Source organism: Mercenaria mercenaria, chromosome 19, assembly GCF_021730395.1.
Source record: "Mercenaria mercenaria strain notata chromosome 19, MADL_Memer_1, whole genome shotgun sequence".
Classification (NCBI taxonomy): Eukaryota; Metazoa; Mollusca; class Bivalvia; order Venerida; family Veneridae; genus Mercenaria; species Mercenaria mercenaria.
This window is the reverse complement of record NC_069379.1, coordinates 37,765,024-37,781,913: the sequence shown is the minus strand read 5'-3', so window position 1 is coordinate 37,781,913 and position 16,890 is coordinate 37,765,024. Positions and strand designations below refer to the sequence as shown.

The following is a 16,890-nucleotide window of genomic DNA, read 5'->3' as shown; positions in this document are numbered from 1 at the left end:
AGTATTTTATATCATACAGACAATAATGAGAAATCTTTAATTGCTTGGCATTCAGTTTTTTGTTTCGCCCAAAACATCTTTTTCATAGGGATATGAATTTGTGCAAAACAAGATAAACAAGAATTTTGTATTTGCTTTGGGGATCGACAGTCATCAATTCAATGAAAATTAATCCCCCATGAAAATAGATCTCTCATGAAAATTAATTTCCATGAAAATTAAACCCCCATGAATATTGTTCCCCCATGAAAATTAATGAGCTGGTGAATAACTGATGTTTATGGAGAGTACCTGTTGGTCAGACATCATTAACTGCAGTGAGCAGTCATAACATTAAACATATGTTGTATATTATTACTTATACAATGTATATATTACTAGTACTAGGAAATTTGTGGTTAATTGCTAAGTAGGTCGAGTTGTACCAGTATTTATGTCATAACTTGTGGTCTGTTATAGTCAAACCTGTTTGTAACAAGCATCCATGGGACATAACAAAAAGGGAGTTGTTGTTTACAGGCGGTCTCTAGTTGTAGGTGAAATTGTATTGTTTGTAGTGAAAATGGCCAACATTTACGATCTTTATTGTCAACCTTCCCTAGCATTAATTATCTCCCCTAGCTCTACAAAAGTCACTGCCATCATAAATACCATGTGACCATGAAAATAACATGACCATGAAAAGAAATTCAAATATTTTTGATTCTTGGTGTTATTTTTGCATTTTTATCGCTCACATTATCCTTAGATCTAAGTCTGAACTCTCTGAAAAAAATTTTAGTTACCAAAATCTTAATATCAGATGATAATAATAACATTTTTGTCTACTGTAAGGAGAGACTACTGCATAGAAGATGTTTAATAGACTAGCTCCTAGACTATGATATATCTTTTTACATTTTTATGATTGAATGTAGTGAACTGAGCCAGTCTATATTCTATGTCCAATATCATATAATTTCAACATCAGTCCTGTGTGAAAATCTCTGAAATAGACTGGCTTTTGTCTCTATGAAATTGAATTTTTCAAAAAAGGGAAAAATATAGAAATATAGTTATTATCAGTCTAGTGGCTAGTCTAGATGTTTAACTATTAATTATTTGTTTTTTTTTCATTTTCATTAGCACGCATTCATTTTATGTGTATCATCGATTTGAAATAATGTGGTTGAGGAAGAATAATTATCATTTTCAGCCTTATATTTTGCATTGTAACAAAAAGAAACAGGGGAAGATTATATTTGTATATAACATTGTATTCTCTTGTTTCAGTTTGACCTCAAGGGTATGGAACATGAGGGGGCGTACTATGTCCAGAAACAGCAGCTTCACGCGGCGTACGCGCATACGCAGCTGGAACACAAGTGCAAATTGGACATTGACTCGGAACCCAACACGATTCGTATGACAGGAATCATTTGCACAATAGGTATACCAGTATTCAATTTTGGTAGAGGGAAGTTGTTATCAGGTAACATGACCGAAAACTGTCAAAATGCAGCAATTGTATTACAGTTCTTGATTAAATAGAATGAACTCAAAGGCAGAAAGAGAATTTCCAACGCCATGGCATTAATGTTTGACAGCCCCTGTTTAAATGCATACATCTGACCATGATAAGCATGTGTAACTGTGATTTCAAGCATTTACAGACTTATTTAACCTTTAGCATGCTAGGTAAATTGTCGTCTGCTGGAAATGTCGTCTGCTAAAATTGTTAAGATCATTCAATTTGCTCCAAAATTGGAAGAAATATTGTCAGAGTAGCAAACAGCTTGGAACCTGATCAGACGCCGATTTAATCGGCGTCTGATCTGGTTTCAAGCTGTTTGCAAAGGCTGTTAAATTCGCCTGCAGCAGGCTAAGGGTTAAAACAAATGGGGCCTCAGGTCGCTGATGTAAAATCACTTGCACCTCACTGATGTGGGTTCCAAATTCCTCTGGGGGTGTAGAGTTCTTCATGTGAGGAAGCCATCCAGCTGGCTTCTGGAAGACCACTACTTCTTACCTAGTTGCCCGCCTATGCCTATAACGATGCTTGGAGGGGCACCTCAAGGGTTCCTCCACTCTAAACCCAACCAAATGAAAAATAAAAAAGCAAAACGAAATAACAACCAAGAAGAACCAGTCTGCCAATATAAAATATTAATCGCTGTGTGAGTAATTTTTCTTTGATGCAGCACATGTCATTGCCTCTCAGACTGTATCGGTCCTTTATCTGTTATTGTTTTTCTTGGTTACGTTCTGTGCCTCTGTAGGCTTTTCTTATAGCTTTGATTGTATTGACGTATATAAAACTGGTTTCTTATCTGCTTGTTTTTGGCGAGACTGTTACTCGCTGTTGCACTGTCGTAACTGCATTGTCATTGTTTATCTGGCCGTCTGTATTTCAGGTCCAGCATGCCGAGAAGTAAAGATGTTATTATCTGTCCGTCTGTATTTCAGGTCCAGCATGCCGTGAAGTAAAGATTTTACAGAAGATGATTATAGAGGGAATGAACATAGCCAGACTGAATTTCTCACATGGAACACATGAGGTAAATAACATTACCAACGTAAATATCTGATATCTACTTTTCCAAATATCTCAGGGTCTAAATAATGTGTTTACTTGTCCAAGTATGGCAGGGTCTGAAAATGCATCTGTTTTACCAGGTTTCACAGTGTCTACCTTTCCATTTATATCAGGGTCTGATAACGCATCAACCTTGCAATTATTTCAAGGTCTTATAACATGTCAACTTTTACAATTACCGTAAGGTTTGAAAACATGTCTTCTTTTTCAAATATCACACAGTCAAATAATGCATCTGCTTGGCTTGTCTAAGTATTGCAGGGTCACATTTCCAGGGTGTGATAATGCTTCAACTTTTCCAAGTATCGTAAGGTGTGATAAAACATCTACTTTTCCAAGTATTCCAGTGTCTGATAACTTGTCCACATTTCCAAGTATGGCAGGCTCTAATAACAGGTATGTTTCTCCAAATATTGCAGGATCTGATGGTCTATTTCTATAAGTATCCCAGTGTCTGATAACACATCTACTTCCAAATATCACAGTCTGATAACTTGTCCACATTTCTAAGTATTGCAACTCTGATAACACTTCTATTGTTCAAAATATGGCAGGCTCTGGTAAAACGTCTACTTCTTTAAGAATTGCAGGCTCTGATAACATGACTGACTTCCTCAGAAGAGTATAAACACAACTATTACTGCACAAATGTTTGAGAGCGTATGCTAAATGTTACAGCTATTTCTTAGATGTACTTGACAGCATGTAAATGTAATTGATTTTTGCATGGAGTTAGCTAAGAATAACTCATCAATGAATTTTATTACATGCACAGTCAATGAAATTTATAGGGGTTTAACACGCATATGTTTTAGCTTCCCACATGATGATGTGTTCTTCTGTTTGAACATTTCACATTGTAGAGAAATCACTTGACAAAGGGAGATCAGATTTTGCTTTAAATTGGAAGTCTGACTGATTAAAAAGAGTCCAATTTCAATGCTTTTAGGGTAGATTTACATGAATTAACTATGCTGTGAAATCATTCTGTAGGCATGAAATTAGATGGTTTTGGGTTGAAAGGTTATTACTTTGGGATAATGAATTCATTCTAAATAAAATGAAGGAAAATTTAGCTAGTTCTTCTGGTATGTAATTTTGAGGGTTGATAAACACAGAAATCCAGGAAAAAATACCCACCCCTACAACCCACCACCACATGGATATTAATGATTTCGCACTAAGGTAACCATTTCTTCCTCCAGCTCCCTGTAAATTTACAGCTTGAAAGAAGAAATGAGCCGTGCCATGAGAAAATCAACATAGTGGGTTTGCGACCAGCATGGATCCAGACCAGCCTGCGCATCCGCGCAGTCTGGTCAGGATCCATGCTGTTCGCTATCAAAGCCTATTGGAATTAGAGAAACTGTTAGCGAACAGCATGGATCCTGACCAGACTGCGTGGATGCGCAGGCTGGTCTGGATCCATGCTGGTCGCAAACCCACTATGTTGGTTTTTTCATGGCGCGGCTCAAATTATCTTGTTAAGTGCTTTGTCTTTTGTGTATGTAGATTTTTCCATCCCTTGAAAGCATTTAATTTTGTGGGCACATAATTTCATGATTTGGGCGAAAACAAAAAAATTTGTGGAGACATGATTTCATGGCTTTTAACCTTTTAACATAAAATGTTTCAGGGTTTTACTTGTTTGTTCAGATCTAATTTCATGGATTGACTCAACCATAAAATCCATGAAAATTAGTCTCCCACGAATATAAACGTTTTCAAACAAAATCAAGGCAATATAGAAAATCACTTACTTTGTATCAGAATTTTTAACCGGGCTTTTCATTTTATTCTGTATTAAGACAATTTGAGCTGCACCATGAGAAAACCAACATAGTGCATTTGCGACCAGCATGGATCCTGACCAGACTGCGCAAACGGTTTCTCTAATTGCAATAGGTTTTGATAGCAAACATGTTGGTTTTCTCATGGTGCGGCTCATTTGATCAGTGTTCAGGACAGTGTGACTAAATTTTACAGTTTAGAATGGTTTGCAGTTTGAAAAATCACATTTTCAATATGCATGTATTGCAGTTTATATTATACATTTTCTTTGCCGTCAGTCTGATAGATGTTGAAGTCTTTCACCAGATCATGCACTTCACCAGTTCCTGTCTCTGTTTACTTGCTAGATTGTTATTTTGTGACATGCTAGATTGTTACATCGTGACATGCTAGATTGTTACATCATGACATGTTAGATTGTTACATTGCGACATGCTAGATTTTTACCTTGCTTATATATATAGAGAGGTTGAGTTTCTTCACATAAACAAAAATCTTGATGTGAGAAGACTGTCCAGCTGGCTCACAGAAGATTGGCGGCTTGACCTTGGTGCTAGTGCCTTAAAAAAAATGTAAAAACAGGGGCACCCAGTGCCTTGATCTGCCATCAAAAGCTGAGTAAGTGACCATTAGCCCCTCCCCCACAAATGATTTCTGTATGTACCTATTGCTGAACATGTGTGATATCTCAACCTCTTCATTTATTATATATATATATAACAGCTTGTAGGGGACATGTACCCTTTCCCTGTTTCACCAGTGGACGTGGCTGCAGATTGTATTTATTAACTTCTTCAAAGATTTGAAGATGGGTATTTTCATTTTAGTATCACGACCAGACAATCAGAAATATCCGGAATGCCGTTCAACAGTTCACTGAGCCGCGACCTTGTTCAATCGCCATGGATACGAAGGGTCCGGAAATCCGGACAGGACTTAATGCTGGGGTTTGTTTCAATATTTTATTGCTTGTATAGTTTTTGCTTTTTTATTTTTTATACAGTACCATGCCGATACTATTAAGAATGTCAGAGACGCAATTTCGCAATTTAGTCATCCTCGGCCAGTTTCGATCGCCCTGGATACCAAAGGTCCCGAGATAAGGACAGGATTACTAGCAGGGGTTTGTTTCCTATTTTCTTTTAATTTCATGGAAGAGGACCATAGCATCTAAAAATCATTTCGAAAATAGAGTGTCATCTAAGTCATCTAGTAGTCGTCTAAGTAATTCCAATCGAGCCATTTATTTCCATCAACTTACTGTAAAAGCAGATATTTTCGCAGGGTCAGAACTTTGCGAATTTGAAATGTTGAGTATGTTCACGAGGATTAATATTCGCGAAATTGTTAAAATGGTATCCTTCTTTTATCTGAATTATACTTAAGGTAAATATTAACATGAGGATTAATTTTTCGCGAAATGTAGGGCCTCGCGAATATAGTGAAAATTAAACGCTCGTGAAAATTTCTGCTTTTACAGTATATGGAAAATGTATGATTGCATTAAATTCCATCCTGGTTGTTTAGCGGTTATGGTCGTCAAAGTTCACAGGAAGATTTTTTTATTTCACGCCTTATACTAACCTATATAAAAAACCTTGTGCCCAATTTAATTTCACATTATAACTTGTTCATCAGCAAAAACTATCTTAACAATTTTTTTTTTAGAAAAGAAAAATCTAGTTTATTTCTGTAAAATAACCAATAAAATTTTAGAATTTTTAGGCTGGTTTTCTAACTTCAATTTTGTAACTTTTGATTTTATGCAAAAATTTTCACTGCTGAGGTTGATTTATCTTGTCTTAAATGCTTTCAGAAATGTTAACTATATTCACTATTCTTTTAGTACTAATTATATAGGATTGTCATTTTAGCAGACCGATATAAATATGTTCGTTGTTTGATATAAAAGGACCAGTTACCATGAAAATGTTTACAATTTATTGACTGACAAATCATTGTCAGAACGACAGCCATGTTCAACCATTTCACCCTTAGCATGCTGGACACAATTGATTCTGCCTTTGCGACCAGTGTAGATCAAGATCAGCCTGCACATCTGTGCAGTCTGATCAAGATCTTCACTGTTTGCCATTCAGTCAGGATCTTTTTGGTAAACACCCCTTTTAATAGTTAATGGTACTGTCCAAATTGAAAGATGGACAAGTTCATTATAGAAATTTAGCAAGGTAAGGGTTAAATATCAAATAAGAACATCCATCTGCTCAGCTGACACATTATCCTGGATCATTAGTACTTGCACCAGTATTGATTGTTTTCGTCATCACCCTTGTTTATCTTAACCATTAATACTAATAAACTTTGATAATGTGGCAGTTGAGTCCAATAAGTCCAGGGGTGTTCAAAGATAAACCGTCATGGATCTATTGTAAAGCTTATATCGGATTTACCTGTATTGGAAAATAAACAGCGTCGATTGTATTGAGGTCAACTGCCACATTATCAAAGTTTATTAGTATAATAGATGAGGTTACTTGTCTTTTCAATTTATAAAACGAATTGAATAAAATTATAAAATGTGAGGCTCTGCTGAGCATTTTACAATTATTATATTCAAGAAGTTTACAGTGTAAAAAGACACAAATGTAATATTTTTTTAATCACATGTTAGCTTCTTTTGGCTGAAACATTGAAATGTCTTTTTCTGATGCCTATTATAGACAAAGACAGTTCTGCCAAGGTCTCAGTCTATACTTAATGTTACCAAAAATATGTAATGTTGCACAACACCAAAATTGTTATGAATCAAATTTTCATTTGTTGTGCTTAAGTGTGATCTGTGGTGATCACCCATTGCTGTAAGATTAGGGACAAGTTAGATAATGGCCAAGATTTGCTCAAATTACACCAGAGTTATGGCCCTTGATTTTGTAAAGAACAACGATAATTTTCATTTTTTTATGCCCCCGAAGGGAGGCATATAGTTTTTGAACCGTCTGTCTGTCGGTCTGTCAGTCTGTCGGTCGGTCTGTCAGTCTGTCGGTCTGTCCGCATTTTTCGTGTCCGGTCCATATCTTTGTCATCGATGGATGGATTTTCAAATAACTTTGCATGAATGTGTACCACAGTAAGACGATGTGTCGCGCGCAAGACCCAGGTCCGTATCTCAAAGGTCAAGGTCACACTTAGACATTAAGGGATAGTGCATTGATGGGCGTGTCCGGTCCATATCTTTGTCATCGATGGATGGATTTTCAAATAACTTGGCATGAATATGTACCACAGTAAGACGACGTGTCATGCGCAAGACCCAGGTCCGTAGCTCAAAGGTCAAGGTCACACTTAGATGTTAAAGGTCTTTTTTCATGATAATGCATTGATGGGCGTGTCCGGTCCATATCTTTGTCATTCATGCATGGATTTTAAAATAAATCATAAATGTGTGACACAGTAAGACGTGTCGCGCGCAAGACCAAGCTCCGTAGGTCAAAGGTCCTAAACTTGAACATTGGCCATAACTATTCATTTAAAGTGCCATCGGGGGCATGTGTCATCCTATGGAGACAGCTCTTGTTACATACTGTATATGAGGAAAAGTTTGTAATATGAAATTGTTCATGGGTTTCGCGAATTCAAGAAATTTGCACTTTACCAAGACATGTAATTATAGTCAAATGAATAGAAACACACTTAGCTTTGGCACTTAGTTTTTGGGCATTTGCTAATATTTCCGCGCACAAAAGATCAAGAATCGACAATTTGCGAACGTTTTGACCTGCAAATATATCCGCTGATGCAGTAGATATTACAGAGAACATGATGAAACACATAGTACGAGGGCGGAATGGAAAACTGTCATAACTCCTTTATTTAATATGAGTTACGACAGTTTTCCATTTAATCCTCGAAATATATTGTAACTGAATTCTGCAGTTATGTACTTAGGTGAGTAACATAGAGCCACCATTACCCTCTGGGCCCAGTTGTTCGAAAGTTTAACAGGTGACTAAGCTAACAGTCGATAAACTTTAAGTGTTCTATTTTGACATTTTAATTTTAAAAAAAACTTTAGTAAAACAAATTCTGCAGCTATAGATGTTGACCATTCAAATGTCTTTACAGTTAAATCAAAACATCATATAATTATTTCCCGCCAAGACTAAAATATTGAATAAAAAATCCGACCGTTAGTTTAACAGCCAGTTAAAGTTTCGAACAACTTGGTCCAGATGTCATATATCGAGGGTTCAACGCAATAAGGGCGTATCTACATATAATAATTATATGTAGATACGCCCTTATTGTGTTACATGTAGATATGCCCTTATTGCGTTGAACCCTCGATATAATGATTTTAAGAGATATTTGCAAGAAACTAGATTTACATGCTTTGTGATGATTATTTAAAAATAACCCCAGTAAATTCTTACTCTAGTTAAACTTTACTACATTTTGGATCAAAACACATGAACATAAATGAGCCGTGCCATGAGAAAACCAACATAGTGGGTTTGCAACCAGCATGGATCCAGACCAGCCTGCGCATCCGCGCAGTCTGGTCAGGATCCATGCTGTTCGCTTTTAAAGCCTATTGGAATTGGAGAAACTGTTAGCGAACAGCATGGATCCTGACCAGACTGCGCGGATGCGCAGGCTGGTCTGGATCCATGCTGGTCGCAAACCCACTATGTTGGTTTTCTCATGGCGCGGCTCAAATATTATTGCCACATAAAGCAAGCATCTTATGCCTACATTGATTACTGTGAAATTATTTAATTTCTACGGCATAACATTTCCTTGTTTCATAGCCATAATGACTTTTTCTTGGGATCTTAGATTTGTGAATTTCAGAGTTTAACTAAAAAAATATATTATGAATTAGAATCCATGAAAATAAGAAACCCACAGATATTAACGATTTCACAGTACTAGATATTTTTAAGGTATTTTGTTTTATTCAAAATGACTAAATAATGGAGTAATCTTTAACCAAGACCCGATTTTATTCAGATTTAATAACTTTATCATACCATATCATTAAAATTGATAATTGTCTACAACCAACAACTTCTACATTTACAATCGAGTGTGATTTGTACTAAAAAAAGTTGAAAATTTAGCATTCTGATATTTGAATACTCCTGTTATTTGAATATTTTGTCTTGACAAATAGGTTATTCAAATATCCGAAATCCACTGTAATGATTTTCATTGTCTATTATTTGTAGGGAGCATCGGCAGAACTTAAATTAGAGACGGGTAAAAAGATAAAGATTACTATAAATGATGAGTATTACGACAAAGGAACCGAGGATTGTATATGGGTGGACTATAAAAATATTGTGAAAATTATGAAAGTTAACGATAGAATGTTTATCGATGACGGACTCATTTCAGTAGTTGTAAAAGAAGTTGGTAAGTAGCCTTTTTGTTGCGTAAATGAATATGAGTTGTATAGTTTTTGTGTAGAGATGAATAACAAGCATTCTAATATGACTAGCAATGTTTAAATCATCACAACGATATTATGTTGATGTCACGTTGACGTGATATTTAGCGCCATATATGCATCATGACATAACGCTTTCAAATTTGCTCAAGTATTTTACTTAAAAAATATGTTTAAAATGAATTGTCACGTAGCACAAGTGTTTTGATTAATTTGCACACACATTGAGTTGGTTATTCGCTGTGCAGAATAATTTGTCATCATGAACTGTTACGCAAGACATATTACCATTTCCGGTCCTGGTGTGTATGAACAAAGGAGCGTGACGACCTACAATTAGGTGTCATACATACGTGAAGAAACAGTTCTTTCGTATATGATTCTAAATAAGTTTTTGAAATAGTTTATAGCGAAATGGTGTTTGAACACTGTACACTCGGGCGGTTAAACGTTGTACAAAATTGTTTCAAAATTATTTCACGAGCCGCCTATCGTGTATAAATAGTGTTAAAACACGGTTTTGCTATAAATTATTTCTTAAATATTTATAGGTGCACACCTCATTATTCACTTCAGTTATGTAGTCAAAAATTTTAGATGATATTTGCAGATATTAGTGTGAAATTATTTAATTTCATGGGCACCATATTTTGTGGATTTGGTAAAAACTGCTATATCTTGGGGAAATGTATTTGCGAATTCCAAATTTCGAACATAAAACTTTGTTGGGATTTAATTTGTCCCCCTACGAAAATTTATGATTTCTACACTGGTTGCAAAAGCAGAATCAATTGTGTCCAGCATGAAAAGGGTTAAAGTTAACACAGTTTTGTCTAAGTCTTTAATATGAAACTTTGTCTGACTGATTTACTTCTTTGAAGCCTTTGACAAGTTTGGTACTGGGTCATATGTAGTAAAAAATAAGTTCAAAGAAAATGTTCGTATTTAATATAACATAGATTTCATGTTCTACATGACCTAGCACATTAGTCTTGTCATTGAAAGCAGTGGTGCTAAGGTTAGCGACTTAAGGGCAATCTTGGCCTATTTGTTGTTCCTTAAAAGAAACTTGAGAACATTTTGTCATGTTGAAATTTACACATTAGGATGGATATGATTGCAAAGTAGAACGAGAAACATGTACATTAGTCATTTTTAACCAGAAACAAACAAAAAAAAACTACAACAAATCATTGTGAAATTGTCATTTTTGATTAATTTTCAGGTGCGGACTATATGATGTGTGAAATTGAGAATGGAGGAGACCTTGGAAGTAAGAAAGGTTGTAATCTACCCGGTATCGCAGTGGACTTGCCCGCAGTATCAGAGAAAGATATAGAAGATCTCAAGTTTGGGGTGGAGCACGGTGTATGTATTATTGCTTTTTATCATCATTTTATTTTATTTTGTATAGGAAGATAAAATAAAATTAGGAAAGATTGTAATCTAACTGCATGGTATTGGCATTGACTTGTCCATGATGTAAACAAAAAAACGCATCTCAGTTTCGGCTGAAGTGACTTCCTGCAGGTCACCTTGAGCAGCTAGTAAGGTGACCTTCCACACTAACATATGAGCCATCCCATGAGAAAACCATCATAGTGTGTGTTTGCGACCAACATGGATCCGCGCAGGCTGGTCAGGATCCATGCTGTTCGCTTATGAAGCCTATTGGAATTAGAAACACTGTTAGCGAACAGCATGGATCCTGACCAGGCTGCACGGAAGCGCAGGCTGGTCTGGATCCATGCTGGTTGCAAACGCACTATGTTGGTTTTCTCATGGCGTGGCTTATATTGTTCTTGTTTTAGCTTGTTTGAAGCAGCCACTCACCTTAAGCAGCCAGGATTAAGTTAGAGCAATCAACTTACAGGAGAAATCTGTCTGAGTAAAAAAGATTAAAAAGACTTTTTAAGTTACTCACATTTGAGTTAAGAGTCTTTTACCATTTATTTGTAAGAAGTTGAAATTAGCAAATTCCAATTTCGAAAATTTATCAGTATGTTGACATTTTTTAAACAATTAAATTTCAGGTAGACATGGTATTTGCTTCATTCATCCGTTCAGCCGACGGTGTCAGACAAATACGACAAATTCTCGGCGAGAAAGGACGACACATAAAAATTATCTCTAAAATAGAAAATCACGAGGGTGTTAAAAAGTGAGTTTTAGATTTTCACGCAATAATTAATGAAGCTTTAAATCAAATTATAAACTTTTCCAATTACTGGGAGTAGCTACGTCCTTAGGTACTGATTTTGTTGATATCCTGCAATTTTCACTTTTTACAGTTTTTTATAATGATCATGCTGTCTGTTGTCTGTCCATCAAGTCGTCCGTCCGTCAGTCGTCAACAATTTAACAACATCTATGATAACCTAATGAATTGCATAGTACGTTTTGGTAAAAGGCCTGTTTATAACAAAACTTCAAATAAAACTGTTCTGTTTCAGATTTGATGAAATTCTGGCAGTAACAGATGGTGTTATGGTTGCCCGTGGTGACTTAGGTATTGAAATTCCTCCAGAGAAAGTTTTCTTGGCACAGAAGATGATGATTGGTAGATGTAATAGGGCTGGCAAGAGTGTCATCTGCGCTACACAGGTAGGTCAAGGTCATTCATAAAGAGGTCAAGTTTAAAGATAGATTACAGGGCAGGCAAGAGTGTCATCTGTGCTACGCAGGTAGGTCAAGGTCATTCATACATAGGTCAAGGTCAAAGATAGATAATAGGGCTTGCAAGAGTGTCGTCTGTGCAACACCGGTAGGTAAAGATCATATGTAGGTCAAGCTCACTTATAAACAGGTCAAGGTGATAGACAGGTAAGTGTCATAGGCTCAAAGAGGAACAAAGTTTGATACAGATAGAGGCAAAGCAGATTATAAATTTTTTTCAAATCACTAATATATGGAGAAATTTAGTTACTCCTCAGATTTGTTTTGAATGAATTATTACATATATTGAAGAAAACGATGTGTATTGACTTAGAAAGAAACGGCCATGCCTATGATTGTAGATATTTTCTGAAATTTTCAAAGGCAAAGTAAGTTGCTTGAAGTGAAGTCTTTTGGTACACATTCTTATTTACCTTCAACTTGCAGATGTTAGAGAGTATGGTTAAGAAACCCCGTCCAACACGTGCCGAGACAAGTGATGTAGCTAACGCTGTCCTAGATGGCGCTGACTGTGTTATGTTGTCAGGGGAAACAGCAAAGGGAGACTACCCATTGGAGGCTTTGAAAATCATGCACAAGGTTAGATAGGAAAAGATAATTTACCAAACCCTCTGTTTGTCCATTCGTCTGTCTGTTCATCAAAATGTATGGAGTTATATCCCTTGAAGAGAACATTTTGACTTCAAGTCTGTTGATTCTGTACAAAGTATTTACTTTAAAGTCATAACTGTAAATATAGTATTATGTGGAATGGTCTCAAATAGTAAAGACAGTAATTGTTTACTTTTGTGGGTAATTGATGTTTTTAGTTTGACTATTGGAAGAAAAGTAAAGATATTGGACTCACCCATGTGTTGGTGTTGGTGTCCCGATTAGGTTAAGTTTTTATAATGTAAGCTGGTATCTCAGTAACCACTTGTGGGAATGAATTGAAACTTCACACATTTATTTACTGTGAAGAACTGGCTTACACTGCACAGATTCGATAACTCTGTTTGGCTTTTTTTTTTTTTTTACAAAATTATGCCCCTTTTCCAACTTATATTATTCAGTTGACAAGGCTGCTGTATAGTGGAGCTTGCTGTCCTTCGACAGCTCTGGTTTTTGATGATGCAATCACAGAATCCACAAGCATCAATCCCTCATGAATAACAATGATTTGACAGTTTTTGATTTCAAAATAAGATTTGATATTTTCTTTCCACAGATCTGTAGAGAAGCTGAATCGGCTATATTCCATCATCAGCTGTTTGAAGAATTAAGACGCGAAACCCCGACCCCAACAGATCCCCCACATACTGTAGCCGTAGCCGCTGTAGAAGCCTCGTTCAAATGTATGGCCTCAGCAATTATTGTTATCACTACAACTGGAAGGTATGTTAGAGACGTCATTATATATGATGCACTTACACAAAGTTTACACAAATTTTCTGGTAAATCAGTGGCCAATTAGTGAATGCAACAGACTTTTGACAGGCAGTGATTGATTGATTGATTTGGGTTTTACAGCGCACCTATATCTTCATATCCTCTCTGTTTATCATCATATCCTCTCTGTTTATCATCGGATCCTCTCTATCTTTGGATTCTCTTATCCAGTATTTGTAACCAGAAAAGAGATTAAAATAACATTAGGATTTTGAGCTTTCTTACTGAGAAAACTTAAAGTAGCAAGATAAAATTCTCTTGGGGACTAAGTTTCCTGTTGTTAAAACTTTAATGCCTGTTATTTCAAATACTCTTAACCTGAAGTCATTTGTCTCGTTAAAATTGATCTGTCACATTAAGTAAGATTATCACATCGAGAGAGAGAGAGAGAGTATTTAGTCTGTCTTAATCGATTCCTCTGTATCTTTCATCAACTCGGGCAGAATTTATGTTTTATTTTTCAGATCTGCATTTTTAATCTCAGCATACCGACCACGATGTCCAGTATTGGCCATTACCCGAAACGCTCAAACAGCGAGACAAGGGCATATGTACCGCGGCGTTTTCCCGATCCATTATGTTGGTAGGTAGAACTTAAATTTCACATACATGTCTTGCTGACTATATATATATAGTGTACTCTTTAAAGATGTGTGTACTTTTCGTTCAGTTCATTTTGGTATGTATTGTACTTTTCATTTGTTGTATATTATGTTTTGTGTGTGAATGTGTGTGTGTATTTCTCTTTAGTTAAATGGTGCTGTAAATTTCTGTCTTGCTTTGCATATATGAAATTTTTTCATATGATAGAAGAGATATTTTTATGAAGTCATTTATAAACACATACCATCTGTATGAAGGTTGCAGCTTGTTTCGAAAAAAAAAAAAAACAACAGAGAATATGATAAGGCTGACGTTCTTAAATTTTCCTTCTTTAAGTAAGTTACTGAGATGATATTTTGTTTATTTACAATGTTACTAAATATCACGGTAAAGCATTGAAAAAAATGTAAACCTGTACATGGTTGCTAGAATGCTTGAGAAATGAAACATTAGTCAGTGCTTCTTAAGTTCTGGAGAATGAATTGCTTTGCAAGTTTTGAGAGGATTTTGCTAATTTATCTACAGTAAGTAATGCTGTATTAGCCACCTGTATGAAGCAACAACTTGCTTTAAGCAGCAAGTCGGCTAACTTCCCAAAATGACATTTTGTTCTTATTTTCAATTTGTCTTAAGCAAACACCTGTCTTAAACAGCCAGATTGCATCACTCCTTTATCTGGCTGCTCAATACGGGTTAGACCGTATTGCATCTCATATTATCATATATATTTGAAATGGACTTGAAGCATGTAAAGTCTGGCTGTAAACGAATATTTCACTTCAAGTCAGACGTGTTATCATTTGTCATTTTCTGTTCATTCGACACAAAGGGAGCGATGATGGTGAAACGGGGAAAGGTATCTACTTGTAGACGTCGTGCATGAAAATGATTGCATGAACAACTTTTTCCTTTGAAGTAAAATGTTTCTGTATGTAATGTCCTTGATGTGTCTATGTTACAGCGATTGTTTGCCGTTGTTGAGGTACCTCCAACTACAAAGTAGTCTAGAATCAGTAACGAGAGTGATGAACATTCTTGATCTGTCTGTCAGTTCGCCTATCCATCGGTCGGCATTAATTTCTTCCTAGAGGCAGTCTTGTATATATTTTCAAATAACTGTAATTAAATATTCACCATTATAATATGACACATTTAAGGCATGATTTTATGTTAAAGGTCAGGGTTGTTAGTGCAGGTCGAATATCAAAAAGCATTATTTCAAGTACTGCAAACTAGGGAAAGCATTCTTGCAAAATTAGCTTCAGTTGCATACCTCATCAGGACAACATGCAGAATGCACAACTCAGGTCACTAGGTACAAGGTCAAGGTCACACTTGGAGGTCAAAGTTATTATAACATTATACCTCGCCTGTATCAAAGCAGCTTCTGTATAGTAATAATTGTCTTCATTGATAGTCGTTATTTCTGATAATGAGCTGATTGTGTGCATGTAGGTTTGTACTGAGGATTCTTAAATTTCTAATAATTTTGGTTCTATGAGGCGACGTTTTTGCAGAGTAATAGTTCTTGTGATTTTTCAGTTTTTTGTACACTTTATGTTACCTCTATTGTAGACATTGTTGTGTCCTTAGCGTGCAGGCATTTTACTGTCTAGGGCATTGCCCTTATTTGTCAGTGCTGCATTGACAGTTATACACTTTTCGTGCTTAGGTGGTGACATAGAAGTGTTGTCCAAAAGTAGGCTTAATATAAGTGTTGTAAATAATACATGTCTGTTAGTGGTGTGACTAAATAAAGATCATGTTTATTAGCATTGTTTACGCAGCATTTTGTTGTTGTGGCAGTTATGCAGTAACTAAGGTAGTCGGATTTTGCTGGGCATAGGTGATATGTCTGTTCAGGTTCAGTTCCTACCTCTGGTATAAAAAAAAATGCATGTCTTTTTTCATAAAGTCTTTCAGGCTTTGTGTAATGTTTAATTGTAAAATAATGGACAGAAAACACCAAATTAAATGTAAAGTAATTTCACATTATTTTGCTGGAATAAGCTTCAAAGCTAACTGTATGGCTGATCAGTTATTTCCCTGGACATACTGCCTTCTTTATGAAACTGAAACTGAAACTGAAACTGAAACTGGTTTATTTGCTTAAACGCCTATTTCTACATTTAAAACATATTCAGTGGCGTTGTACAATACAAGTTGAAATAAAATATTAAATATAAAATATTTTAAATAAGATTAATTAAAAGGAATTAAACTAGCAATTATTAATTACTTTATGTAGTACTTCTGTGTAAAAATGAATTATCTCCCCTTAATACTATCTCTACTTTAGTTGTGTTGTCTTATGTTGTGGTATGTTTTTGTGTTTATTCCTGGTATTTTGTTGAGGAATTATGCTACTGACACAAAAAGTACACTTTTGTTATAAATTCCTAAGGTT

At 35.7% G+C, this 16,890-nt stretch overlaps 1 protein-coding gene across 10 annotated transcripts in view; it reads left to right on the top strand.

The window, feature by feature from the left end:
• LOC123542286 (pyruvate kinase PKM-like) overlaps nucleotides 1-16,890 on the top strand; it is an 89,483-nt gene that overhangs the window by 57,189 nt on the left and 15,404 nt on the right. For 8 of the 10 annotated variants that reach the window (XM_045328057.2, XM_045328059.2, XM_045328065.2 and 5 more), the window contains 10 exons: nucleotides 1,273-1,429; nucleotides 2,446-2,537; nucleotides 5,194-5,313; nucleotides 9,556-9,742; nucleotides 11,002-11,144; nucleotides 11,810-11,937; nucleotides 12,230-12,380; nucleotides 12,879-13,031; nucleotides 13,660-13,826; nucleotides 14,345-14,463. In XM_045328057.2, coding sequence (XP_045183992.1) covers nucleotides 1,273-1,429; nucleotides 2,446-2,537; nucleotides 5,194-5,313; nucleotides 9,556-9,742; nucleotides 11,002-11,144; nucleotides 11,810-11,937; nucleotides 12,230-12,380; nucleotides 12,879-13,031; nucleotides 13,660-13,826; nucleotides 14,345-14,463 — 1,417 coding nt within the window. Of the gene's footprint in view, nucleotides 1-1,272; nucleotides 1,430-2,445; nucleotides 2,538-5,193; nucleotides 5,314-5,369; nucleotides 5,490-9,555; nucleotides 9,743-11,001; nucleotides 11,145-11,809; nucleotides 11,938-12,229; nucleotides 12,381-12,878; nucleotides 13,032-13,659; nucleotides 13,827-14,344; nucleotides 14,464-16,890 lie in introns of all 10 variants that reach the window. The other 2 variants (XM_045328056.2, XM_045328060.2) reach the window with 1 other exon arrangement.